The sequence below is a fragment of the Semicossyphus pulcher genome, unplaced genomic scaffold (assembly GCF_022749685.1).
Source record: "Semicossyphus pulcher isolate SPU_LCO1_2020_fin unplaced genomic scaffold, fSemPul1.0.p SCAF_21, whole genome shotgun sequence".
In the NCBI taxonomy this organism is placed as follows: domain Eukaryota; kingdom Metazoa; phylum Chordata; class Actinopteri; order Labriformes; family Labridae; genus Semicossyphus; species Semicossyphus pulcher.
The window spans coordinates 22,979,514-23,005,000 of NW_027211695.1; the positions used below are offsets into that span (position 1 = coordinate 22,979,514).

General features: G+C 46.2%; 3 protein-coding genes and 1 long non-coding RNA gene across 4 annotated transcripts in view; 1 reads left to right on the forward strand and 3 right to left on the reverse strand.

The window, feature by feature from the left end:
- Positions 1–354: 354 nt before the first annotated feature.
- Positions 355–8,342, reverse strand: cnga1b (cyclic nucleotide gated channel subunit alpha 1b). The gene is given in 15 exon segments (XM_069672153.1): positions 355–1,214; positions 1,299–1,474; positions 1,830–2,061; positions 2,635–2,787; positions 3,085–3,210; positions 3,285–3,457; positions 3,551–3,687; positions 3,821–3,995; positions 4,095–4,201; positions 4,932–5,036; positions 5,155–5,244; positions 5,361–5,412; positions 5,511–5,569; positions 6,566–6,690; positions 8,276–8,342. Coding segments are annotated over 14 exon segments (1,941 nt in total). The 5' UTR covers positions 6,667–6,690; positions 8,276–8,342; the 3' UTR covers positions 355–959.
- Positions 8,343–11,786: 3,444 nt separating this feature from the next.
- Positions 11,787–15,742, reverse strand: LOC138600698 (Fc receptor-like B). Its single transcript, XM_069672176.1, has 6 exons — positions 15,690–15,742; positions 15,390–15,425; positions 14,555–14,818; positions 13,641–13,883; positions 13,378–13,572; positions 11,787–11,921 (listed from the first exon to the last, which is right to left on the reverse strand). Exons 1-6 carry the CDS (start codon positions 15,718–15,720, stop codon positions 11,854–11,856), a joined length of 837 nt encoding a protein of 278 aa, XP_069528277.1. The 5' UTR covers positions 15,721–15,742; the 3' UTR covers positions 11,787–11,853.
- Positions 15,743–16,929: 1,187 nt separating this feature from the next.
- On the forward strand, positions 16,930–20,091 carry LOC138600713 (uncharacterized). The gene is made up of 3 exons (XR_011308766.1): positions 16,930–17,035; positions 18,919–19,230; positions 19,819–20,091. It is a non-coding gene; the product is annotated as an uncharacterized lncRNA (long non-coding RNA).
- A 983-nt stretch (positions 20,092–21,074) lies between these two features.
- Positions 21,075–25,487, reverse strand: part of LOC138600671 (serrate RNA effector molecule homolog) — a 13,673-nt gene continuing 9,260 nt past the window's right edge. The window contains exons 14-21 of the mRNA XM_069672146.1: positions 24,551–24,721; positions 24,322–24,475; positions 23,445–23,557; positions 23,193–23,273; positions 22,961–23,111; positions 22,776–22,877; positions 21,416–21,530; positions 21,075–21,329 (exon numbers count right to left, since the gene is read on the reverse strand). Of these exons, the coding sequence (XP_069528247.1) occupies positions 21,254–21,329; positions 21,416–21,530; positions 22,776–22,877; positions 22,961–23,111; positions 23,193–23,273; positions 23,445–23,557; positions 24,322–24,475; positions 24,551–24,721 (963 nt within the window). The 3' untranslated portion in view covers positions 21,075–21,253. The remainder of the gene's footprint in view (positions 21,330–21,415; positions 21,531–22,775; positions 22,878–22,960; positions 23,112–23,192; positions 23,274–23,444; positions 23,558–24,321; positions 24,476–24,550; positions 24,722–25,487) is intronic.

Genomic DNA, 25,487 nt, shown 5'->3' on the forward strand with positions numbered 1-25,487 from the left:
AAAACTAATAATTGTTAAAATATATATATTTAAATATATAAATAAATGTATATAAATAACCATAATATAAAACATGTAATACACAGTTATAAATGTAGTGTTGGTGGTAAAAGAATAGTTTCAGGCCTATTTAACCTTTTCTCGCCACAGTTCCAGTTCGGCTGTTAAGAAAGAAATCATCACTGCTGTTGTTTCTTATAAAACATGTTTATTTCAGCGCTGAATTATTCGCTTCATGTCTTTTTGCTAAGCTTGAACAACTATTTACACAGAGCAGGGATGTGATTGGCTGCACAGGCCTCGATGAAGCATTTTAAACACAGAGCCAAAGGTGTGGCTTACAGTGATGCGAGTTATCTGCTGACCTTTGACCTCGACTGCTTCTTAAGCGATCTAAGAAGCTGGTACTACAGTCTGAATAAAAGTCAATAATATTATTATATTCCAATAGTTTTACCCTTTCCTGTGTTAACAGACTTTCAAAATAAAATGTGTCGCACTAATCATATTAAACTGTCTGATATGAAGTGATTATAGACAGACGCATGTCACACTGCTACTGTGATGGTAAACATGTAACATGTGATATATTATAATTACACATCTTTACACTCCTCCAGTCTTTCTTCTGTCACTTCTTTCACGTACAGATCTTTTCATTTATACTCGAATGTTCAGTAATTCATCGAATCAATTAACTACTGAAACAATGAGAGCGATACAAACACACGTCTGGTTCTTAGTCAGATTGAACAGATGTGTCCTGTGTTCCTTCGCCCAACACTGAATTTGATGTGCTGACACTGAGTAGTGCTGTGACCTTTGACCTCTTCATAAACAAGTCATGACGTACACAGAGTGTTGTGTGTTAGCTGAGCATTCTCAGTTCCTCCTGCCTCCACCCACCTGTCTAACTCTGCCTCTAAAATCGAACCTCCCCCTGCTGCTCTTCTTTTATCCTACTTCCTGTCTTCTTCTTCTTTGGTTGTCTGTGTCTCGGGTGTTGGAGGGGGCGGAGCCTCACCCGGCTCGTCGGCTCTCGGCGGTGGTACCACCTTCTTCTCCAGCCGGGCGACTCGGTGTTTCAGTTTGCTGTGCGTGGCTTCGTGTTCGGCCAGCAGCCGAGCGTAACGCGTCTGCAGGGCATCCAGCGTGCTCGTCATCCGCTCCACCTTCTCCTCCATCTCTTTAGGGTCAGGGCCCTGCGCTGCCACCTAGAGGACGAGAGCAGGTATTTCTTTCAGTTCAGCAGATCAGCATCTTTGTTTTAGTTTTGGTATCAGATCATGTGACCATACCTCCAGGTCCAGCAGTCCGTCCTTCATCAGAATCTGCCTCCCCTTCTCCTCCAGCAGAGCTTTAGCATCAGGATACTCTGTTAGCGCCTCCATCAGGTCGTCTTTGGAAAGACAGAAGAGGTCGGAGTACCCAATGCTCCTGATGTTGGCCGTCCTCCTGTTTCCTGCCTTACTGCCTGTTGAAGATGAAGACATTCTGACTTATTTCAGCTTCTTGTTTTTCTGGAAGCAGAAGTGACCATATTTGGGCGAGAGGGTGGAGCTGGAGAGGAGCGAGGTGGTAGCCTTTAATGCACAGTTATCAGTTAACATCGCGTTTACTTGGTTAGCAGGGTGCATCAGTAACTCCCCCTAACTGTGATAAAAACTAGGACGCTCGAACAGCTGACTCTGAGAAAAGAAGAAGATCTTATAGACCATGATGCATTGCTGTAGATGAAACGAGCCACACTTTTGGTTTGGTAAGGTCCTGAAGGCTTAAGTACTTTTACTCTAATGAGGGACCACAGCTTCCACCACTGATGTGTGCACCTTTAATAGCCAGGATGCTGATCTCTCCAAAGTAGCTCCCATCACTCAGGACCACAAACTGTTTGATTCCGTCGTCGGCGACAACCGCCAGTTTCCCCTCCTTGATGATGTACATCTCTCTGCCGATGTCCCCCTTCTTACAGATGTAGTCTCCTGGACTGTACACCTGAGGCTGCAGCTTCAGCACCAGCTCCACCAGCAGGCCGGCCTCACAGTCCGCAAAGATCCGAACCTGCAGGACGAAGCACAAGAGAAACCTGATGATTGTTCATTCATGTGAACTTCAATTAGGTTGCAATTTATTCTTTAACTGCATTTCATCTAACTATCCTTCCTACTTAAACAATACTTAATCCCATATAGAACCTCTTCCAGTCTAAGGCACACTGCAGATCCTTTTGTCTGCGTCCTGTAGAGCTCCATCTGATCGGAACACTCTGCACAGCTCATTGAGATCTGTAACTTCTTTTCAGTCTTCTTCAAACAACCTGCTCTTGCTTTAAAACCATACTTGACAAATGTGTCATCAGAACACATGTATACATGTAAATAGCTCTGTATGGGTCTGAGTAAAATCATCTACTGTATGTATTCTGCTATGTGTTGGGGGGGTGGAGGTCAGTGGGTGTGGGAGGGGCCTAGGAGAGCCTTTGTATGTGTGAGTGCATTTGTGTTGTCTTGCCTGATGTACTGTATCATTTATTCATTTGTGTTTAGACCCCCTTGAAAACGAGATGGTTCATCTCAAGGGGTTTATCCTTCTAACCCTGCTGATACATTAGGGGGCGGGTCATCGTGTGCCGACCTTCTTCAGGGTGTCCAGGTGGACGTTGATGGCGATCTCGGCTCTCAGCTTGTCAGGCAGGTACTTCAACACCTCCCGCTCATCCACTGCTTTCTTATTGGTCCACAGGAAGTCAAACCACTTGATCACTCGCTTCTCCAGGTCCTTTGTTACCTGGACGAGAGGAGGAGGAGTGTTAAAGTTAAACTTATGATGGCAGTCCTTCGGAGGGCTTCTTTCAAACATTAGCTACCTGTTGCTCAACTTTGGAAACTATAAACTGAGTGCTAAGATAGCAGGACAGAAATATAAAAATGTGTTGCACATAAAACAAATAAACATGAAATCATAATAAACAGACATCCAAACGTTAGTCACCCTGCTCAGGTACAAACTGCTGTTCTTCATGTGTATGAAAATGTAACACACGGTTATCAACTCCTTAACTAACTCAGCCAACACGTCACCAACCTTTCGGAAGGTCATGTACTGTTTGATGGCGTCAATGCGAGCCTGGAAGTCGGCTCTGGCAGCGTTCATGTTGGTGATCATCGAGCCGACGTTACCCACGATGGTGGCGAAGATCAACACGCCCACCTGCAGGAGAAAAGGATCGAGGAGGACAGAATATAAAAGTCACAATGTCTGCGTTTGCGTTCATGCACACCCACCAGGAAGTCAGTGACGACGAAGAAGTACTCCGAGTTCTCCACAGGGGGCGGAGTTTCCCCGATGGTGGTGAGCGTCAGCGTCGACCAGTACATACTGTACGCATACTTCCTCACCAGACGCCCAAACTCTGGATCTGCCGGGTCGGGATACACGAACCTGTCGGCACCAAAACCTGGAGGGACGAGAAACGACGCGGAGTCAGAGGGTTCCATTCAGTAACCACCATGAAAACAACCAGCGGCAGGGTTTGAAGCAGCAGCCCCACCGATGGCCTTGGAGAAGGAGTAGTAGAGGCAGGCGTTCCAGTGGATGATGATGACGATGTACATGACAAGGTTAGAGATACGGAGGGCGTTGGGGTAGTTAGTCCTGGTCTCTGTCCTCTGGAAGAACTCCAGCATCCTGGAACAAATAGAAACACGTTGAGGGGTGCAAATATCAACAGATGAGCTCGCATCTATTCACTGCTGCTAGCTGCTTTAGCTAATGACAATGTCAGTCAGACGGCAGCTTTGGCGTGTCTTCGTGTGTGTACCTGTTGAACCTGAGGAGCTTGTTGAGCCGGATCTCGGGGAACTTGAGGCCCACGACCAGGTACATCACATCAGTGGGAACCATCGAGACCAGGTCCAGTTTGAACTGGAAGCTCTTCATGTAGCGCTCACGCAGCTTCTGCTCGTCCTTCACCAGCAGACCCTGCTCCAGGTAACCTACACACACACATACACATAAACAATCTGTGTGTGTGAGTTTGTAGGTGTGTGTGTGTGTGTGTGGGCGTGTGTGTGTGTGTGTGTGTGTGTGCTGACCCGTCCTCGTTCTGAAGATCATGTCAGCGACGTAGGTGAGGTCGGAGACAAAGTCCAGGATGAACCACAAAACCACATAGTCGGTCTGTAGCTCCTCAAAGCACGCCCTGTAACACACACACACACACACACACACACACATCTTACGTCTTAAAGAGCTCATAGTGCCATATTATCCCTCCAGAACTTTGTGCTCCCAGGGTGCGGGCCTGCTCGTGGAACCTAAGGTCTCTAACACCTCTTTCCCACCAAAATGAGCGCGTTGACGCAGGTTTTTCCGACCCGGGAAGACCCACTAATAAATACCGATTGTCTCTTTTCCCATTGCCAGTGAAGTATACTCCTGTCGGTCTGCTGCGTCACCGTCTGACTGTGTCTGTGTTCCCATCAATGCCGATCAGAGCCGAGGCGACAACAGGGACTTTAAGCAGCGACAGTTTAAGGGACGGCTACGGCTGTCCAGCTGTCTGCTATGGGAGAAAGACTGGTTTGCTGCAGTCAGTAGAACGTCAGAGCGTAAGCTTTATACGTTCATTTCGTTCATACAACCTTCAGTAGGATAACTAGTTTATGACCCGGGGCTGAATGAATTGTAGCCTTTCCCACTAAGCAGAAAAGCCGGGTGTTTTTAGACCAGTGGGAAAGTAAGAGTAGTGTGGGGGGGCTATAGGTTTAGACTCACACCAGCCAGCCTGCAGCCATTGTGGGGACTAAACCTGGTGTCCACTGTCAGGATGAAACCCTGCATCATCAGGACCTAGGCTTGAACCCCCCTGACAGAGTTGGGACTGACCTTTGCTCTGCGCCCTCAGAAATGGTGGTGATCAAACGTGTTACCTGGCGATGATCAGAGTCCAGTTGTACATGACGGGGATGGTGATGACAAACAGCCAGTGGTAGTAGGTGTTCCCTGCCGGATCAATCACTGTGATCTCCTTGGGACTGGACACGTGAATACAGGGGAGTTATTATCATGTGCTACATGAGTGACACAGTGAGAGTTAGTCATTACAGGAAGCTGATCAGCAAAGAGCTGATGGATCAAAGTAACCAAACCTACGCCTCCTCTTTTGCCTTCTGCTCCTTCTCCTTCTCTTCTTTCTCCTTCTGTTTCTTCTCCTTCCTCTCCTTCTTCTCCTGCTTCTCCTTCCTGTAAGAAAGGAGGGATTCGAGTGCCTGTGAGTAATCATGTAATGTCATAAGAGCAGAAAGCACATCTCTGTATTAGTGTTCTGTAGGCGATGGTTAAGGTTGGATTAAACTTACTCCTTCTTCTCTTTTCTTTCTTTCTTCTCTTTCTTCTTTTTCTTCTTCTCCTCTCTGGATAACAGGAACAGGAAACGCATCACACAAACAATTGTTTTATACATTAATGAAAAATATAAAGAGCTACAAACAAATGTGAACATTGTAGACCTTACTCTTCTTCGTTGTTGTTGCTGTTATTGACATTGAACAGAACTCCTGGCTCGGCTCTGAAACAAAGAAAAGTTAACTGTTGACTGTTCACTCGCTCACACAGTGGACCTTTCTCGTTGACCCCTGAAACTTCTCGAGGAACCTTTGAACCTCCTCAACAATTTCTTCAAGAAGCCCTCGCTATGATTCCCCAACCATCCAGAGAGTGACTCCAAAAGTCCCTGAGGATCCAAAGAACCTCATAAAAAACAATTACACATGGACCCGTCAAACTTCAACTTTCAAATCAACAGAACCTCCTCATGGAGCCCTTAAACCTGCCCAAGGACATCATCAGGGTGGTATTTACTCTCCTCACAGACCTCTGGAACCAAAGGACCCATTGGACCTTCCTTAAAGAACCTGATATCTTGAAGGATCTCTAACATCTAAAGAGCTGCCTTAAGACTTAGTCTTCCCAGAGAACCTAAAAAGCACCTCCAATATCCCTGGATCCTTTTAAGATCCACAAAACCTCACAATGGACACCATACACACACCCAAGGATCCATGGGGCCAATAAATCTCTCACAGACTTCCTGGATCATTCAAAGGACCCTTCAGACCTTTTCAATGTGCCATTTAACCTCCTTTAGAAACATTGGATACTCTCAAGGCCATTTGAAAATTCATAGAACCCGACCATGAAACCCTTAATCCTCCTCCAGGACCCATCCTCTAAAAGAACTCCCAGAACCTTTCAACGACCCATCTAAAGGACTTCCTTTAGGGGCCTTATAAGGATCTCCACAGACCTTAAACTTGTTGAAGGACCTGAAGAACCAAAAATCCTTCTTAAATATCTCAGATCCATTAAAGTTCCTAACGGGTCCTTTGAAAGATCTTTAGAATCGACAGAACCGCTCCATGTACTCCCAACCCCCCTCGAGGACACATCAACCCTCACAAAGAAGTCTTCAAGGACCCGAAGAACTTCCTCTGGAGTCCCTGGGTTTATCAGGCTAAATGTATGGTAAAGAAAAATCCTAGTTTTTAATCTCATTAAGACTCACCTGTCCACCTCGCCTGGCTCCTCCTCCATGTCTTGTAAAATGATAGTGGGCGGAGTTAACCTGGAGATGGGGGACGGGACTGATGGAGCTATTTTAGCCATGGAGTTATTGTTTCCTCTGACTTCCTGTTTCCAGAGAGAGATCATCAGACAGACGGCAGAATAGAGATGAAAGGAAATGAGGAGAAAGAGGTCAATACGTAAAAAAAATCCTCCAACGGAGGATGTCTCATTTTGCTCCTTGTTTTCCAGGAGACTTTCTCAAACCCTCCGTCAAGGTTTAAACAGTTGTCTACTAGCAGCAGCAGCACAGGAAGTAGTGTGCAAAGTATCCTCATTCAGTTGTTTTACGATATCTAAAGACAAGTGTTCTCTGAGTGTATTTCTATCCAAGATAACGCTTTGTCATGGCCTCCTTTTATACCTCTTAGGAGGCACAAGGTAACATCTCAGAATCAGAATCAGGGCACCAGACTGAAAAGGTGGTTCCAAGGGTGCAAAGGGTCTAGTATTGTGTTTTTGGCTCGACGGACACGCGTTGACGCTGGTTTTTAAGACAAGGGAAGACCTGCTAATAAATGCCGATTGTCTCTTTTCCCATTGCCAGTGAAGTATCCTCCTGTCGGTCTCTTTTCTGCTGCGTCACCGTCTGACATCACAAACAGGAGACAGGGTTAGTAACCAGTGAAGATGTTACGGTGGTTAGGTCTTTATTGTATCTGTTACTCATTCAGTCTGTTTATCAAACTCGCCGACATGTTTGGAACGATGTTCGAGCGCTGCTCGGACAGAGACAGGCGGAATCGCAGAAGTTACCGACGGAGCATAGCACGCACCGGAAAGGGGGCGGAGCTTAGTGTGTCGACACGGGTTTTATGTTCCAATCAATGCTGATCGGAGCCGAGGCGATAATTACCCAGGTCTACTGCAGAGTCATGTGACCCGGGTCTGAATGCTGATTGTAACCTCTCACACTAAGCAACAAGCCGGGTGTTAGCGGCTGTTAGCGGCTGTTAGCGGGTGTTAGACCAGGGGGAAACTGGCTTTAGTGTCTTTTTCAGGGTGTCCTTAGAATCTGTTTCAAGGCACTCGTAAGTATCTGTTTAGTAGTACCCTCTTTAGTGTCAGTCTCAAGAGAGCCTTCAGGCGTCTGTTTTCTGATGTGGCTTTGGAGACACAGTCCTTTTAGTTTGGTTCAGCTATACAAACTACTCACATATCATCATGTCACTTTTGTTTCATGCTAGGAAACCGCAGTCTCCTGACATCTGTAAAGGTCACCTGACTTTCCAAATGCAGGATGGCCTGATGAGCAGAGGCTGAGCGTCTAAATTAGCTAAACCAAAACCAAACCAAACAAAGCGTCTAACAAGAACCACATGTTAGAAATAGTTCCCTGTAACAGACCCTAACCCAAAGCTTTGTGGTCCTCGGTATGAGAGGCCAAAGGGCGGTCGGGACAAAGCATCGTTACGTGACGACCTGGGGCGGACACGCAGGATCACGCATGAAACACTGTGCTTCCTTCGATATCATGCCAAGTGTTAACGCTTACATACGCCAGAGGCATACAAATGAAACGTACAAACAAGTCGAGCTCTTACTGCAATATGAGGTACATGTTTGTTTTCACAGTGTGGAACGAGGACTTTTACTTTGGTAACGTGTGTTAATATGTACCCCCCCCCTCCCCCATTATCGCCTCACTCACCTGTCAGCTGATAATCTGTCAACCTTGGTTATGTAGCCTCGATCCATCAACTGCCCATCAAACTCATCGCCATGGAAACAGAGGTGAACCCCCCCCCCATCACTGAAAACACCTGCCCCTTTGAATCCTGTAAAGTCTGCAGTCCTGGAGGAAAAAGAGGAGAAGAAGGAGGGATGAGGAGGTGAGGGAGCGTTTGGAGGATCCAGCAGAGTCTCCTCTGTCACCCTGACCAGGATAAAGAGATTAGAGGAGGGATGATACTGTCTGCACACACAGGCAACGAGTGGAGCCCCCCTCAGGTACGACTCACCTGACACACGTGTGAGTGAGAATATGGTGTTACTGAGTGATTGTGACGGGAGCAAAGGTGGAAGTCAGGTGTAAAGACAGAGAAGGTCTGTGGAGGCTGGAGTCAGTCCGTACCTGTCTTTATTAACCCTCCCCGTCCTGCCACCTCTTCACACTCCTTACTTCCTGTCTGATGTGCAGGTATGAAGACGCTGCTGTGGGTCGTATAAGAAGGAAGGAACATACAACCTGTGTGGTCACAGGAAGGACTGACTGTACACAGTATGAATATACATACATGTAAGAACAGGGACACGGCATGCAGCAGCCGAATCTCTGACTCACTGAGTTTATTAGAGAATTCATCGTCCGGGGCATCATGAACATTTACCCCACAGAGACGCCGCCCACGGATCACAGCGACGAGAGAGAGAGAGAGAGGGAGAGGGGGGGGGGGAGAGAGGGAGAGAGAGAGAGGGAGAGAGGGGGGGGGGAGAGAGGGAGAGAGAGAGAGAGAGAGAGAGGAGGTTAAAACAGAAGATGTGAGAAGAAAGGATGGAGGGATTATCAAGGATCGCGCTGAGTTCCTCTGATCCTCCTGAGTCAGCAACCCCAATAACACACACACACACACACACACACACACACACACACACACACAGAGGCAGCTTTGACAGGCTTATAAGGAATTAGTCTTCTGTGTGTGTGTGTGTGTGTGTGTGTGTGTGTGTGTGTGTGTGTGTGTGTGTGTGTGTGTGTGTGTGTGTGTGTGTGTTAACATGGCCTGATCAGGTGTAAAGCTCAGGTGTATGTTCATAAACATTACAGTGGTGAGGACGAGGCTTAGGGTTAGCTTGGTGAGTCTGTGCTTGAGCTAAATGCTAACATCAGCATGCTAACATGTTCACAGCTCCTTGAAAAGACAAAACATAGAATCCAATAAAGCCTTGAACTGAAGCTGTGTGTCAGGTCAGGGGAGGAGCCTTCGGAGGAGGCGGTCCACGGAGGAGGAGTCACTCGGAGCCTGTGTAGACGCTCAGGCTGAACTGACCTCAGACGTCTGGTTTAAGGAGCATTTCCTGTTTGTTTTCACTGTTTATTTACTGTTTCACCAGCTGTTCCCGTCCACACCCTTGTGTCACCAAGCAGTGCTTCTGTCGCCTAGCAACAGGCAGCTAGTGGGCTAACTAGCTAGCATAACTAACGTAGAGTAAGTTAACCTTTTATTTTAAAGCCCTCCTCCAGGTAAATTCCAGTGTTTCACCTTGTCAACATCTCCATGTGGTGTCGTTCATAAAGACACATCAGGGACATCAGCAACATCTCCGTGGCTGGGCCTGTCTGCTGTTAGCCTGCAGTGCACCAAGGACAGGCTGAACACCACGATTCAGATCGGCAGGTTTGAGACGTCGCAAACCTGAGGAGCCAATCCCGTTAATGGACGGGGTGTCGCTGTGCATATCATTCTCTGTAACCTATGGCAACCACTTCAGCAATGCTCGAGCCAGCTGTAACCGTCATCGTGACTCACTACTGACTGCTAATGCTAACGTTACTGCTGCTAATTACTACATTTCAAGCTAGCTATGTTTCAATAAGTCGCCACTAAACGATGGCAGAGACGTGCTTTGTTTTCATGTCGGAGGGGCCGGTTGGAAATGTGCATATTGGGCGGGACATTAGAGAGAATGCAGCATGTTTGCTTCACTTCTGAAACCTAAAGGCTGTGTCCACTGTGACGGCTGTGTCCACTGTGACGGCTGTGTCCACTGTGACGGCCTTCCTGCTTTGTGGTTCCTCTTTCCTGGTCCCTGGTAGGCGGGGCTGGCCTTCCCAGCGTGTTGTTCTCCCTTCATCTCGCTCGCCGTGCTCCGGGCACCGCGTTATTGTTTGTTTGTCTTTGTCTGTCTCTTTGTTTCACACCCATCCTGTTTCAGAGGAAACACACAAGAGTGCTGGTTTCTCTTAAAACAAGTCAAGCCACACACCACAAGAAAAGAAACACTACAAACACGTCACTGTCAGGTAGAGCAGTGCTGTGTTTCACTGCTGTGGAGCTTTATTATGACAGGATAGTTTGGGATGCAGGAAGCACACGCCAGCTCATATCTGACTCTAAAGCAGGACACACTCCAGTCTGTGCTTCCTGTCTGATAGAAATAAATACATATCTTTCATCATATAACCTATGATAAGCCATGAAGCCTTATCCAATCACAGAGCAGAGAACATAAACATGTGTGGAAACAGAATTTATGCCTTTATTCTGTATTTGTTAACATTTTAAATAATCATGGTTTTCTTCACAATTCGTTCCACCTTTCTACTTTTAGTTAAATTGTCTCAACAAATTGTAACTTCAGAGCTGAACAACATCATCTTTCCTGCTATCACATCAGTGTTAATCAAGGTTTTGATGTTTCCAGAGGAACCCCTGTGATTAACTTCCTTCTCTACATTTGTTTAGCCATCAGGCTGTGAGTTCTTCACCCCTAAGACCACTGTATGAGCCCCGAGAAGCTAGCTTGAACCTTCTTGTTAGTTGGGTCCCCCAGACACCCCCCTCTGAGAATGACACCGTAGCTTCTTTCATCTCGGTTGCGTGTTGCCCTTTGTTGCTGTATCTCAATTAGCATAGCCCTTTTGGTTAGCCCTTTGTTTCCTGTGACCCAAGATATATAATCTGACTGGAGCGGACTCTAGGCAGAGAGGTTTTCTACACTTGCTGTGATGATCTCTCTCCACTGCGCAGTGAATAAAACTCATCTGAACCAGCCTCTGAATCGGACCTGAAGATTATCAATTTCTTCTACACATGTATATTACAAAGGCGCACACAGACGAGTGAATTCATATCTTGATCATATATATATATGAGACACATGTATGCATGTGTGACATTAACTCAAGTTGGTTTGTCTCCTGCAGAGACACCTTCAGCAGAAACAGGAAGCAGGACGACCACAGAGCGGCTCGATTCTGAGAGCAGAGTCACCGCAGGGCACGGCACAGAACAGGTACAGAGACTTGTGAAGTGAAGACGACTGCGTTTGATAACGGTGAGAGGATGACTTCTTTTAGATATGAACCAAGCTTCCTCTTCACTGTGAATCTAAATATAGAGTTCATCACATTTCAGTGACTATAACGACTTCTTAAACCAATCAGATTCCTCGGCCTGAACGGCCTTCTACAAGTACCATAATATATGAACTCAGGCCATTTATCATTAAGTATGTTACCAATAGTTTTCCCAGCATGCAACAGTAAGATCCATCATATCCACATTTTTAGCTGCGTTCAAGAAGTTCAGAAGTGATGACATCATCATGGCCAGCATCCAATCCCAGGTGGTTTCCTACAGTGAGAGCGAGGAGGTCTTTATCAACATCAGACAGGGGTCAACCTTTTGACTGACTGACTGACTGACTGTTTGACTGACTGTTTGACTGACTGACTGACTGACTGACTGACTGTTTGACTGACTGACTGACTGACTGACTGACTGTTTGACTGACTGTTTGACTGACTGACTGACTGACTGACTGACTGACTGTTTGACTGACTGACTGACTGACTGACTGACTGTTTGACTGACTGACTGACTGACTGACTGACTGTTTGACTGACTGTTTGACTGACTGACTGACTGACTGACTGACTGTTTGACTGACTGACTGACTGACTGACTGTTTGACTGACTGACTGACTGACTGACTGTTTGACTGACTGTTTGACTGACTGACTGACTGACTGTTTGACTGACTGACTGACTGACTGACTGACTGACTGACTGTTTGACTGACTGTTTGACTGACTGACTGACTGACTGACTGACTGTTTGACTGACTGACTGACTGTTTGACTGAGTGACTGACTGACTGACTGTTTGACTGACTGACTGACTGACTGTTTGACTGACTGATTGACTGACTGTTTGACTGACTGATTGACTGACTGTTTGACTGACTGACTGACTGTTTGACTGACTGACTGTTTGACTGACTGTTTGACTGACTGTTTGACTGACTGACTGACTGTTTGACTGACTGACTGACTGACTGTTTGACTGACTGTTTGACTGACTGACTGACTGACTGTTTGACTGACTGACTGACTGACTGACTGACTGTTTGACTGACTGACTGACTGACTGTTTGACTGACTGACTGACTGACTGTTTGACTGACTGACTGTTTGACTGACTGACTGACTGACTGACTGACTGTTTGACTGACTGTTTGACTGACTGACTGACTGACTGACTGTTTGACTGACTGTTTGACTGACTGACTGACTGACTGACTGACTGACTGTTTGACTGTTTGACTGACTGACTGACTGACTGTTTGACTGACTGACTGTTTGACTGACTGTTTGACTGACTGACTGACTGACTGTTTGACTGACTGACTGACTGACTGACTGTTTGACTGACTGACTGACTGACTGTTTGACTGACTGACTGTTTGACTGACTGACTGACTGACTGACTGTTTGACTGACTGTTTGACTGACTGACTGACTGACTGACTGTTTGACTGACTGTTTGACTGACTGACTGACTGACTGACTGACTGACTGTTTGACTGTTTGACTGACTGACTGACTGACTGACTGACTGACTGTTTGACTGACTGACTGACCGGGTGGTAGGTTGGTCGATCGATCGGTCGGTCAGTCGGTCAGTTGACTAGTCAAACAAATAAACAAACGCACTGGCTGGCTTGTTTGTTTGTTTGTTTGTTTGATTGATAGATTGATTGATTGATTGATTGATGGGTGTTCGTGAGGTCAAAGTGAATCAGAGTTACCTGTGGGCCTGTGTCGATATAAAGACACTGCGAGGACAGTGCAGATGAAGTACGGACAGAACACCAGCAGGTGGGTCAACAGTCTGAAAACAAGTTGGAGGCGGTGCCAGACAGGGGGCGGGGCTGCAGTTAGAGGCGGGGCTGCAGTTAGAGGCGGGGCCTTAGAAGTAAGCGGAGCTGCGGTTGTAGGTGCACCTGTAGAGAGAATGGTCAGGTGAGTTTCCGGTCACAATGAGTCCTGAGGTCAAAGGTGAGCTGCTGACCTGTGACAGAGATCCAGCTGGGAGGAGACTCTCCAAGACCTTCGATGTGACACCTGTACAGGCCTTCAGCAGACGTGGAAACATGGTGGATGGTCATGTGACCTGCAGGTTCAGTCCTGATGAGGGAGCCATCTTTGTAGAAACCAGCAGGGAGGTCGGCGGACATCATTGCTTCACAATGCAGGGTGATGTTATCTCCCTCCGTCACAGGGAGGACGGGACTCTGCAGGATCACCGGTTTATCTGAACACGGAGACAAAAGTTGAGCGTACATAAAAGAGCGTCTTTGATTCAAGTAGATACACGTCGTAGACTCAAGCTTCACTTTGGTATGGTTCACAATCCTTGTACCATTTGTTCTTTTGGTATTCAATTCAGAAAACAAAATCAAAGTGTTGAATGTTTTTAGTTGAATGTCCAAAGAATGATTGATACACAGATTGTTCACTTGTAAACCGGGTTAAAGTGGACTCAGTGGAAAGAGTATCATCCCGAAGGTACTTTGGGTTTTGGGTTGCTGACAGGCTTTCTTTAAATGCAAACTGAGAAGAAACCAAAGGTCCAGCTGCTGTTTAACATGAAAGTAAGGCCGGCTGTAATGTAGGACAAATATCGTATTTATATCCATGCATGCTGCTTCGTTGACTCGACTGCTTAGATTCTGTTATCAAAGTCATTGTGACTTCATGGTCTGGTTCCCCAGCCTTCACTAAAGAAACAGCAGCGTTGCTTTGTTTTATGTACACAGCGTTCGTTTGAATGATGTGGAGTTCTCCACATTAGAAAGTGGGAGTGAGACTCAGTGACTGGTGTCAATGGAACAACTTTCTGAAGTGGTTCATGGTGTTGGACTTGTTTACAGAGATCTTTATCACGACTAGAGTATAAATGGACGGCGTGATGTGAGATCTCACCAGTGACAGTGAGGTTGATGGTGTTGCTGGTTGCCCCCTCCGTGGACTCGCACCAGTAAACTCCACTGTCCCATGTGACCGTCAGACTGATGTCACAGGTGGAATCAACTGACTGTCCCCAGTCAACTCCACACTGAGTCATGGTGTCTCTGCTGGTGTTCCTCCTCAGCGTCCATCCATCAGCACCGTCCACCTCTCCACACCTCAGCGAGACAGAGCTCCAGCTGAAGACCTGAGAGCGGCTGGGACTCAAAGTCCGGGAGGCTGTTGAGGAACAGGGAGGGGCTCAGACCCAACTACAGAAATATTAGACACTGCTGTCCAACATGTAGGATGTCAGGATGAAGAAGAAGGACCCATAAAGTCTGCTTAGGGAGGGGCAGGCGGAGAGGGATGGGTCAGGAGATGCTGGACAGAAGTGGAACGGTAGGTCGCGTAAAAAAACTACAACCTACAAGTAAAAAGTAAAACATACAGATACCTGTGTAGAGTATATATACACTTAAACTTATACTGTACAGTATATATACAGATACCTGTGTTCAGTATACGTACACTTGTGTACAGTATACGTACACTTGTGTACAGTATACATACAGATACTCGTGTAAAGTACACGTACACTTGTGTACAGTATACATACAGATACTCGTGTAAAGTACACGTACACTTGTGTAAAGTATACGTACAGACACCTGTGTACAGTACACGTACACTTGTGTAAAGTATACGTACAGACACCTGTGTACAGTATACATACACTTGTGTCCAGTATACGTACAGATACTCGTGTAAAGTACACGTTGCCTGAGAGAAGAAGAAGAGTTTCACTCACCTTGGTTTGTAGTGCAGCACAGCACAGAGGTCAGAACTAAAGAGAGACGACACACAGGTTGCTTTGAGGTGTTATGTGCTACAAAATACAAAAAAGACACCTTAAAAAGCAAATCTGAAAAATGATAAAAGACATCTGTGAAATATAAAACATCCATAATAATCCAGTTGATTGTGCGGCTGTGTCGTACTTTGAATATCCATGAAGGAAGTTTTGTTCTGTTCTGCTTCATTTCATAAAGTAAAGTTCACTCTCGAGCCACAAACCTTCTGTATAACTGAATACATATCATATACTCACAGAGCAGCCTCAGCAGAGATGTTGGCTCCATGCTAACACCTCGAGCAACAGACTCCCTTTCAATCAGTTCATGGTCACATCGAGTGAAGCCTCCTCCTTCCTGTGACTGTGGCCAGGGTTAGGTTATGGTTTCTTTACAAGTGAAACAGGGACTCATTCTGAGAGTAGATTGGTTTCTATTCATCTGGTGGGTTCTTACTTTGGAGAACTGATGTTTATGTGGGAGGAAGTGAACAGGAGGTGATGTTAGAACATGAGACCAAAGCACAGAGTGTAGCTGCTCGCGCTCAGAGTTCCTTCACTGAAAAATCTAAATACAGTTTCTGTCATAGTTAGTTCTTATCATGCTGATTTAAGTGTTCATTTTTCTGACAAGTTTACTTTAATGAGTTATTTGATGCTATAAAAAAGAGGCGTGAAAGTTCAAGTTTAAAACTATAATTATATAGTTCAGAAGTGTGGTTTGCACAAAGACTTACACAAGCAGGACATGTTCAGATATACAGTCTAATACCAGTGCTTCTTAGAACGTGCTGAACAAAATGAATATTTTATTGATAGTTTGAGGTTTCAACAGTTAAAGTCAGCGATGTGTCAGAGCTGTCACACTGTCTGATCCCAGCTCATCACTCATCATTCTCAAACAGATGTTTGATCAGTTGAAACAAGGAGTCAAACAAAAGGTCATTCAAACCCTGTGTGGTCATGTTGTGTTTGGTGAAGTGTTTGCAGCCTGTGCAGCAGGAACCATGGAGGCTTATGAAAACAATAATTCATTGATATGTAGATAAAATAATTCCTCCCACATGGAAACATTTGCTGAACAGTGAGGACTTCACTGTGCCTTTCACTGGTTTAAACTGGTTCTCTTTGGGTGTCGGGTAGAGCATATTATGCTTTTATTGTGAAAATACCCCACGCGCTAACACTGAACCTCAAAGAAATAAAGGTTAAATCTGATTTATGTGGCCTTTAAAAACATCTTCTAATGGTTTCATATTTAAGGAGGACATATTTGAAAGAGGGAACATTTCACAATCGCAGTTCTTTATTTTACTCTACGACATGAACATATGGAGGTATCTCTGTACACACTCTATACCAGTCGGTGGCGGTAATGCACCTAAACTTTGTGTGACTACCGCATGACAACCTCAAGAAGAAGAAGACCGGGTATTGAATTTCCCCGCGTATTGCGAAACGGGATGAAAGTTCTGGAATGTGCCGGTAAGTTCCAGATCGCCGGAGAGGAGTATCAAACATGTCAGCGGAGTGTCTGAGGACGCTTACCTGCTTCTTCGCCCTCATGTTCGGGCTCGCGGACGCCCCGGGGGTTCCTCCTGTTGGTGAGTTGTTTACGAGTTGAGATCAGAAGTTGAGTTAAAACTGAGATCAGATTTAAAGTCAGGTTTAATGTTTATTTTGATTGCGGTGGGAGCGGCGAGCAGACCGGAAGTAACGAGAGGCGTCATGTCAGACAATGATTCAGACACAGGTGTAACATTGTAATAACGTCCGGACTGCTGCTGCTCTGTGTTTTTTTATTTCCAACGTTACTGAACAGATACAGTACAAACATTACAGACAGGTGGCTCCTTCACTGTGTTCGTTAAACAGCGCGTGAAGAGCAGACGTCACTTTGATGAACTGCGTTAAAACAGAGATGCTCATGAGAAGTACAGGGTGAGGAGAGAAACAAAGTTAAGACGTGATTTGAGTCGGTTTTAGATGCAGTCACAGTCTGTCTGCCCTGGTCTCTGACATAACCCGGTACCTACATTCTCTGCTCACTTACCTACGTCACAAAAGGGAGAGTTCATGGCAGGTGAAGACACGCACCAGGTGGGGCTGTGCTGTGCCATACTCAGCTTTTAACAACCATCCCACTACGATTTGACACAAACTACAGGATACCAGTGCTTTGTGAAGAGTGTTATTATTAATTCCAGACAAAAAAAACCAGATAACAGAATATTGCACACACACATATTAGACACACACACACATACACACACAGATATATATAACCTATATATAAAGAAATAGGTAAGGGGAACGTGTGTCTGTTATCTTATAAGCATTTTGGTTCTACCTTTTTCCCTCGCGTGTTGGTTGATTTTAATATCTGGCTGATCCGGTCCACTTTCTTTAATCCCTCATTTTGCGGTGTCGGCGTCCATCATTGTCATTTCCATCACTCATCGACTGATCAGACTTAAACTACTGAGACTAACCGAATTTAGGGGATTATTTTCTACGATGCTGATTGGTCAAATTCACGTTGATATGCACGTATCTTGCCCTAGCAACAGTCCCTGATTGGCTACTCGCCTCTGCTTTGGGCCCCTAAAGCAGAGACGAGTAGCCTAACGCTTGTTTCCCACATTTCCAATGAACATTAATTAATGTATATATTATTTGTATATATACACACATATATATATATATATATTACATATTTAAATAAGTAATTTTGTTAATATTAGTTTTTTAAGATAAAATAAATAAAAATAAAACGCACTCTCTACTAGGGAGGGCGGCGCCCTAGCGCCCTCTATTGGCCAGCCGCCACTGGCACCAGGTAACTGGACTGTCTTTTTCATCACTACGACCTGCAGAACGCTATCCTGTCCCGAGCTCACAAGCGGGTATGGTGAGCACAGACAGCTGCTAATCAGTGCTAACACATAAATAAAATAATGAGTGTAGAAACAGTGTGTGAGACGTGTTGGACGCTCTGTTCGTCCAATAAAGCGCACACACAGATTATCTGTCTGATGTTTACATGAACAAATCTCCAAAAGGCTCCAACAGCACAAACACGGCCCAGAGGTTACGTTCAGTGACTGAGTTAGCTGAGGGGACACCTAGCAGACAGCTAGCTCCCAGCTGTCACTCAAAGAGGCCACGCCCCTAATGCTGCATCACTGTAAGCCTTAATATAATGTAAACAGGTGAGCTGTATAAAGATTCTCCCCGTACAGTTGTCATGAAGAGAGAAATGAGCTATAGAGACCCAAACTGTTTTTTGTACCAGGCTGTAAACATGTTTATTTCTGCTGTAAAGTTTAACATGGGGCTCTATGGGGACTGACTCACTGCTGGAGACAGCCTCAAGTGGACACCAGAGGAACTGCAGGGTTCCCCTTCACGCTGCCTTCATTTCTCGGCAGTGAAAGTTGCTGCTGGAAACAGAACCTGAGTGTGTGTTTTGTCCTCTGTCCCTCAGTCTCTGGCGTCGTTGGAGAGTCAGTCAGCCTGCCATGTTGGTGTCTGGAGGGCAAAAAGGGCATCGGGATGAAGTTTACCAGATCTGACCTGCCAGCAGATGAATATATCATCTTCATCCGGGACAACCGCTCAGATTGGACTTACCAAAACGCAACGTTTTCAGGACGAGTGAACTGGACCGGAAGTTGGGATTTAATCCTTCACAACGTGACCGACAGTGACGGGGGAACGTACACGTGCCAGGGTCTCTACAGAGGTCCAAAGGGTCAATCTGAAAAAACAGAGTGCTCCTCCAGCCTGACAGTTAGAGGTGAGCTTGGTCTGTCGTGTCTTTCTTGCGTGACCTTTTCACCATCAAATCTTTCAGAAAAACACATCATCACTCAGAATTCGTAATTTACGTCCACTCCTACATCCACACTAACTTCCACGCCTGAAAACAACTAACAGATGAAAAAAGACCAGAGAATTCTTACCCTGAGGTGGGCTTGAGCTCAAAGTAGTTTCGTAGTTAGTTGAAGTTAAGCGGGCGTCCGTCTGTTTCAGCGCGAGCACACTTCGACATAAACCAGAGGTTTCAAACTAACGCTACCTTTGGAAGGAGCTCAGGTGCTCGTGGTTACTACGTGCAAAGTTGTGTGCTTGAAATGCTCTTCAGCGGCAACATGGACGCTAAATCGATGTACACGTGTTTTTGACCCCTTAAAACAGCATCTCTTCCAAAAGGTTTGAAAATGAGCGGTGTGGATGCTTCGCGCTCTCATTTGAACACATTAGTTTGCTGTGAAGTGACGACACACGGCCGCTCTGAGGTTGTCTTCCCTTGTGGTCCGTGTCGCTCTCTGATGGAGGCTCTTCTTTCAGTTTAATGTGACGCAAAATGTTTTCTGCTCCTCAGCTGGACCGAACACCACAGATGATACGCACGCGAAGACTTCAGGACCAGCTGGTGGAGACTGGATCATCATCTTTGGTGTTAAAATGCCTGAAAAAATCTTTATAATTATTTTTGTTGTAATTATTTTTGTTGTAATTATTTTTGTTGTAATTATTCCTGTTTTAATTTTTGTGTTAAGTGTTCATTTAAAGAGAAAGAAAAAGGCTATGTTTAAAGTGCCCGACCTGTCTGACGATACAGATGAAAAGCTTATTTTTAAGTTGTAACATTTTTTTTCTGAAATGCTTTTTTATTGATTTTTAGCAATAAGTGTATATTTGTACTTTTCATTTCTTTGAGTGTGTTGTCATTTTGATCACTATATACTTTGTACCGCTCATAAGAATCATTAATAAATCAAATTCTAGAGAACCAACAAACCCACTCGTCATCAAACTACAGACGCTGAAACGTAAGGACCCGGTTGACCTCCAGACTCTTCAGATCATGTACAGAGTGAAAAATCAACATATAGAACAATGCTAAACGTCATGCGTCACAACAAAGGGGGTTCATCTGCTCCAGTGAAGAAATGAATGAAAGATTTTTTTGACAGAATTTTTAGGATATAAAATAGTTAAGTTGTGGAAACTTCCTGTAAAGTGTTTGGTCTTTATCTTCCAGTAAGCCGGATCTTTGACAGTTTCCTAAAGCCACCATGCTGAGCTTCAGACGTCGAAGGTGATGAAAGCTACGAGCGGACGACTCGGCACTGAAAACAAAACTTCGGAGAACTCAGCTGCGACCGTGTTATCGTCCTGCACGAGTCACTTTAAAAACACAAATATGCCTCTGATTTCACAGCCGCAGATCAAACGTACCTGCATTACACGGCCAAGCATTCAATCAGTGAAGCAGGCTCATTTTCCAGCTGTCAATGTTGCTCGTTTGAGGAACCCAACATCCGGTTATGAAACCCGTCGCATTCTCTAACTTTTAAGAGGGTCACTGTGACCTTCCTGTTTCAGGTGCACGCTCACTAATCGGCTCCGTCTGAACCGTGTGAACACAGAAAGACTCAGCGTGTACAGAGGAGCATCAGGAGCTCATGTTCAGAGTTTGGACTTCACTCTCAAAGAGGTAAAAATGAGCTGCAGGTTTTCTGGAAATCTGGTAAATGTGCCCCACATTTGGATAAACCAAGATATTAGCTCAAACACACTTCATGGTGGCTCTAAACAAGCTCCTGCTGAACACACGCACACCATGAACACAGCGGCAGTCGTCAGTGTCTGTGTCTTTATTGGAAAGATGATTCAGATCATGTTCACTAACAGAAACGTTGGTCCTGCTGACTCTAAAAAAATAAAAGAAGACAAAAACAAACAATGGAGGGCAACGAAAGGAATCATGGGAAATGTAGGAATAAAAAAGGTTTAAAAAAGCATCCTGTGGTTTAAAAGAAGTCGAGGTCGTCTGGAGCGTCCAGGTCTCTGTACTCGATGATGGAGCGGGGGTCCCCTCGCACGCCCCTGCACACAGAGAGAGACAGTTGCATGTAATCGATACGTTATCAACAAACAGTTCATATCACACCATGACTCCATCCCGTCTCTACCTGTTGTTTCTCTGTTTCCCAGGAAACCCTCCTCCTCCTCCTACATGACCTCTGAAGTTGTCGTAGTTACCACGCCCCGCCCCAAACTGGTTGGGCGGGTAGGGAGGCCCGCCACCTGAAACACACACACACACACACACGAAAGACTTTGACTTTCAGTGTCTCCAGTAGATGTGTTCATCCTGCAGCAGTGAAACAGGCTGTAATGGCTGCAACATAATCCTTGATGGGTCAAAGGTCGTCCACTAAAAGTTCTTGTTGTTTCCACTGACAGGCTCAGATTGTTCTTCTAAGTGTGTGACAACATGACAGAAAGGATCCCTACAGAGATAGACCTTTTTGTTACAGAGGAAGATGATTGTTTTAACCACACACAGACGTTACATCGCTCTCTGCACACACACCAGACTCCATTCATGAAAACACTGATTTTAGCTCACAGGACAGGAGCTGCTGCTCTGCTGCTGCTTAATTACAACAGTTAGCTTTTTGGATTAAGAGTGTTTTACATTGATCCCTTAAAAACATTAACAACCCCTGACCAAACACAAAAGCCACACAATAACACAAACACACAAACCGACAGAGAGTGCAGGAGACCAGCAGCTCCTGTCCTGTGAGGTTAAATCCCTGTTTTTCTGAATGGAGTCTGGTGTGTGTGCACAGAGCGATGTAACGTCTGTGTGTGGTTAAAACAATCATCTTCCTCTGTAACAAAAAGGTCTATCTCTGTAGGGATCCTTTCTGTCATGTTGTCACACACTGTTCGTGCGTTCACGTCGCCCTGGTTTCCTCAGAGAAATTTCATGTTGTTCTGGATCACGAAGGAAAGAGAATTTAGCCCCTCGTTAGCAACCACATCATTAAGACATGTGAAAGCTGGAAACCTGTTAACCTTCTGCTAACCACAGGCCGCGTTTCAGTCGTCTCACCGACAAAGAAAAAGAACCATGGACTTTAAGATGAGAGAACTGAAAGTCCAAAAACACAAACTCATTTACAGGTTTTAGACTCGTTCCTGCAGAAATCTCAGAGTCAGCAGAGGATCAGTGTCGACAGCGAAACATCTCAATGTTCCTGCAGATGTTGTCTGAAGAAATGTCCCCATGTTTAAGCCCCTGCTCTCAACATAAGCTCAGAAAGCGAGCTGCGTTCTATTGACACAGCTGCACTGCAGGGGAGTTAGCTGGCTGTGCTAATGCTAATGCTAAGAGAGCAGGAAGCTCAACGTGAAGGACCAGATCTGCACAGCACCACACCACACGTTTTTTCTGAGGAACTTTACAGAGTGGACGTTTCAAGTATTTCTGCATACAATGGTGTGTGTGTGTGTGTGTGTGTGTGTGTGTGTGTGTCGTACCAGGGAAGCCGGGCATGGGCGGTCTGACTCCTGGTGGATATCCCAGAAGGCTTTGCTGCTGTGGAGACTGACCGGGAAACCCTGGCAGACCCTGTGGAGCGGCTGGAACAGAGAGATCAGATCAGATTCTGTGGTTTTTTCTACACTTCCCATGATGCTTTTCAACTGAAGATGATGTCAGTCACCTTGTGCTGGCGGTGGGAGGGGCTTGTTCTCAGGTAGGGCGGGTCTCTTGGCGTCCAGCAGGAAGTTGTTGAAGAAGACGACTTCCTGTCTGACGGCGGACACCTTGTCTCCGTGTTTGTTCAGGATGTGTTTACGCACAAACTCTGGAGCCTGGACAGTAACAAGGGGCGTTACCATGGCAACCACACAAACACACACGCACACACATACACACAGGTAAGCTGGACTCACCTTGAACTTCTTCCCGCTCAGAGGACAGAGCCACTTGTCTTTACTGAGCTCCTGAGTGTTGGCCGACAGGAATTTCTCCACCTGCAGACAGAGAGGCAGACAGGTGTTGGAGACAGACAGGTGTAGTCACACAGACAGGTGTTGGAGACAGACAGGTGCAGTCACACAGACAGGTGTTGGAGACAGACAGGTGCAGTCACACAGACAGGTGTTGGAGACAGACAGGTGCAGTCACACAGACAGGTGTCTCACCTCCTGCTCGGGCTCCTTCTTCCCCAGCCGGGCTGCGTCGTCTTCACTCAGAGTCTCTGAAGGAGAGAGCAGCGGAGCCAGACGCTCCTCACACATCCTCTGATGTTCACTCACTGTCCAATCACAACACAGCACCGGGTCACTCTCTGACATCATCAGCCGCACCTTTAAGGTGTGTTCAGACCCAAAGGGAAGCTCTCTCTCACAGGCAGCGAATACATAAGAACTCAACGCTCGAGTGAGAAATACTTCTGAAAGATCATCGATAAGATCGAGCTGACGTATCTGAAGCTGTCAAACCAAACTCCATTCAAAAAACAGTCATTTTAAAGTCGTGTTCTCGTCGTCTCACAGACAGACCTGAAAAAAAACCTGACTTCAGCCTGTTTCCAACCCTGCCTCCTGATGTAGTTCTCTCAGCATCCTCTCAGCCTGTTTGTCATTCAATCTCAGTAACATCTGTTTGTTGTGGCTTCATAGCGCTGTAGTGAGACAGATCTCAGCCCACCTGTGACTTGCTAGATACAGTGAAACTGCCACTCAGCGGAGACAGATGGACAGGCGCCGGTACTGATCCGAGCTAACAGCTCATCACACTGGGCACTGGTCAGCCTGAAGCAGCAGGAGAGTTCATCAGACACAGCTCAGGAGGAGGAGGGAGGTGAACCAGCTGAGTGAGGGGACAGGAGGAGTTTGGTCTGTGATCTGGGAGCAGAAAATATTCCCAGTCTGTGTTTAACCACCAAGATTAAACACAAGTGGTCCTGAGGCGAGAAATGTGAGGTGAAACATCGCTTCCCCTTTAAGTCTGAACACGGCATCATCCTGCGTGTGTGTGTGTGTGTGTGTGTGTGTGTGTGTGTGTGTGTGTGTGTACCCTCAGCTGCAGTGATCTTGGCTACAGGTAGGGGTCCTCGTACGTGGATCAGGCCGCAGCGATGGGGCATCTCATCCTCAGCAGGATACTCACAGAAGTTATAATAATCTACAGAGTGAACCAGGCGCAGGTAGAGCAGCAGCCGGTCCAGCACCTGCACGCACACGCACACAGGTTAATAAAACACGCACACACAGAACCTGCCGGAATGAAACGGACCTCCACCCACCTTCAGCAGTTTGTCATCCGTTTCCACGGTAACATCAGAGGAGGAGGGGTCTCTGCCGTCGGCTGCTTCGTCAGCGTTGGCCCCCGAGGCTCCTGTAAGCTCCTCCTCCTCAGCGCTCACCTCCTCGATCAGGTAATCTGTGATGTTCTTCAGCACCGGGTTGGTCTCCATCTGCACACACACACACACACACACACACACACACACACACACACACACACACACGCAGGATGATGTCACTGCTGTCACTCACTTTGAATGTCTCATATCTGCACACTTTGAGACTCTGCACACATCCGTCTGCCACGTCGGAGGTCTCTCTCTATGCACTGTTGAATCACGTCACAGTTCTCGTGTTGGCTCTGGTGTTAACGTGTGTGGCTCTGGTGTTAACGTGTGCCTCTGGTGTTAACATGTGGCTCTGGTGTTAACGTGTGGGGCTCTGGTGTTAACGTGTGGGGCTCTGGTGTTAACGTGTGTGGCTCTGGTGTTAACGTGTGCCTCTGGTGTTAACGTGTGGGGCTCTGGTGTTGCCTCTGGTGTTAACGTGTGTGGCTCTGGTGTTAACGTGTGTGGCTCTGGTGTTAACGTGTGGGGCTCTGGTGTTAACGTGTGTGGCTCTGGTGTTAACGTGTGTGCCTCTGGTGTTAACGTGTGCCTCTGGTGTTAACGTGTGGGGCTCTGGTGTTAACGTGTGGCTCTGGTGTTAACGTGTGTGGCTCTGGTGTTAACGTGTGGGGCTCTGGTGTTGACGTGTGTGGCTCTGGTGTTAACGTGTGGCTCTGGTGTTAACGTGTGGGGCTCTGGTGTTAACGTGTGGCTCTGGTGTTAACGTGTGTGGCTCTGGTGTTAACGTGTGTGCCTCTGGTGTTAACGTGTGGGGCTCTGGTGTTAACGTGTGGCTCTGGTGTTAACGTGTGGGGCTCTGGTGTTAACG

Bases quoted from the DNA above. Each gene is read 5' to 3' on its own strand.
- LOC138600698 (XM_069672176.1), bottom strand. From the start codon at position 15,720: ATGGAGCCAACATCTCTGCTGAGGCTGCTCT. The intron at 14,819-15,389 runs GTGAGTGAAACT...GTTCCTCAACAG, and splicing joins GTGCTGCACTACAAACCAAG to CCTCCCGGACTTTGAGTCCC. The intron at 11,922-13,377 runs GTAACTCTGATT...CTCTCACTGTAG, and splicing joins ATATCGACACAGGCCCACAG to GAAACCACCTGGGATTGGAT.